Below are 1145 nucleotides of genomic sequence, written 5' to 3'. Positions count from 1 at the left end.
CTGTATAAAAGTCTTTTCGATATTTTAATTACTAATATAAATCATTAAAATCGAAATAGTAATATATAATTTTCATATACAGGCATAAATAAACTTCTATTCTACAATTTGTATAAGTGTTGATACTATACGTCACTCAATAGGCTATATTATTGGAAATATGAAACTAAGTTTCAGTGTTTTACTAAAATTCACATTTGTAATTTGAGTGTTATATGCAGTGTTATTGACTTTGCGTGAACACAGGGGACTCGCATGCAAACACACAGAATATTGCCTATAATGAACTCCTTAAACAGGGTCAGTATAAGTACACCTTAATTGAATTTATTTGATAATACAAATATTAATCATTACTTTTAAGTTTAAACTAATAAAAAATAATTAAAATTAATTACTTTCATAAATTGTATGACTTTTAACTAAGATTTTAAATATGCTTACCATTTTATAATATCAACATATGGTGCAGGTATACCCGTAACTTCCTTGTCCAGAGTTGAAATATATTTGCTTTTTTCACATAAATTGTTAAAAACAAATTTCATAAGCCTCTTGCTTGTTTCATTATTTTCATTAGACCTAAAAAAATCAAATTGATAGTAATTAAACATATTAGTATAATATATTAATATATATATATGGGATTATATTATAATGTATTATTATCAGCCTTCTCTTAATATATTATATTATTATTATATCAATATTATTTTCATATTGTTACTATTGTCAATTTGTTGTGGTCACAATGTCACACAGACCTGGTAGTGTCAGTAAACCATAATGTTTTGTCCCGAGTATTTAAGTTGTCCTTACAATAATATAGTAATTTCATAATACTTGACCGGTTTTTGTTAATGTTTGTTAATCATCCCCAGAGAATAAAAAGTTACATATTACCTGCTGTATTAACTCTTACATAACATATACTGGGTGATTCTTTTATCATAGAACACTCATTATTTCAGAAAGTGTACATTTTTTTGAAAATATTTTTTTACATAGTTTCAAGTCGCTTATAAAACAATATTTTTCTTGAAAAATTATATTTTTAAATATTTTTTATCCTTATAATTTTTTAAGTTTTTTAATTTTTTGAATGACAACATTGGGTTTTAATTTTATATTCCAAAGCAGAATAT

General features: G+C 23.9%; 1 protein-coding gene across 2 annotated transcripts in view; it reads right to left on the bottom strand.

The window, feature by feature from the left end:
- Positions 1-1145, bottom strand: part of LOC100162654 — a 14663-nt gene that overhangs the window by 2623 nt on the left and 10895 nt on the right. For both annotated transcript variants that reach the window (XM_029485603.1, XM_029485606.1), the window contains exon 6: positions 445-582. In XM_029485603.1, the coding sequence (XP_029341463.1) occupies positions 445-582 (138 nt within the window). The remainder of the gene's footprint in view (positions 1-444; positions 583-1145) is intronic.

This window comes from Acyrthosiphon pisum, chromosome X (assembly GCF_005508785.2).
Source record: "Acyrthosiphon pisum isolate AL4f chromosome X, pea_aphid_22Mar2018_4r6ur, whole genome shotgun sequence".
Taxonomy (NCBI): Eukaryota; Metazoa; Arthropoda; class Insecta; order Hemiptera; family Aphididae; genus Acyrthosiphon; species Acyrthosiphon pisum.
The sequence above is the reverse complement of the archived record's forward strand: the minus strand, read 5'-3'. Positions and strand labels throughout refer to the sequence as shown.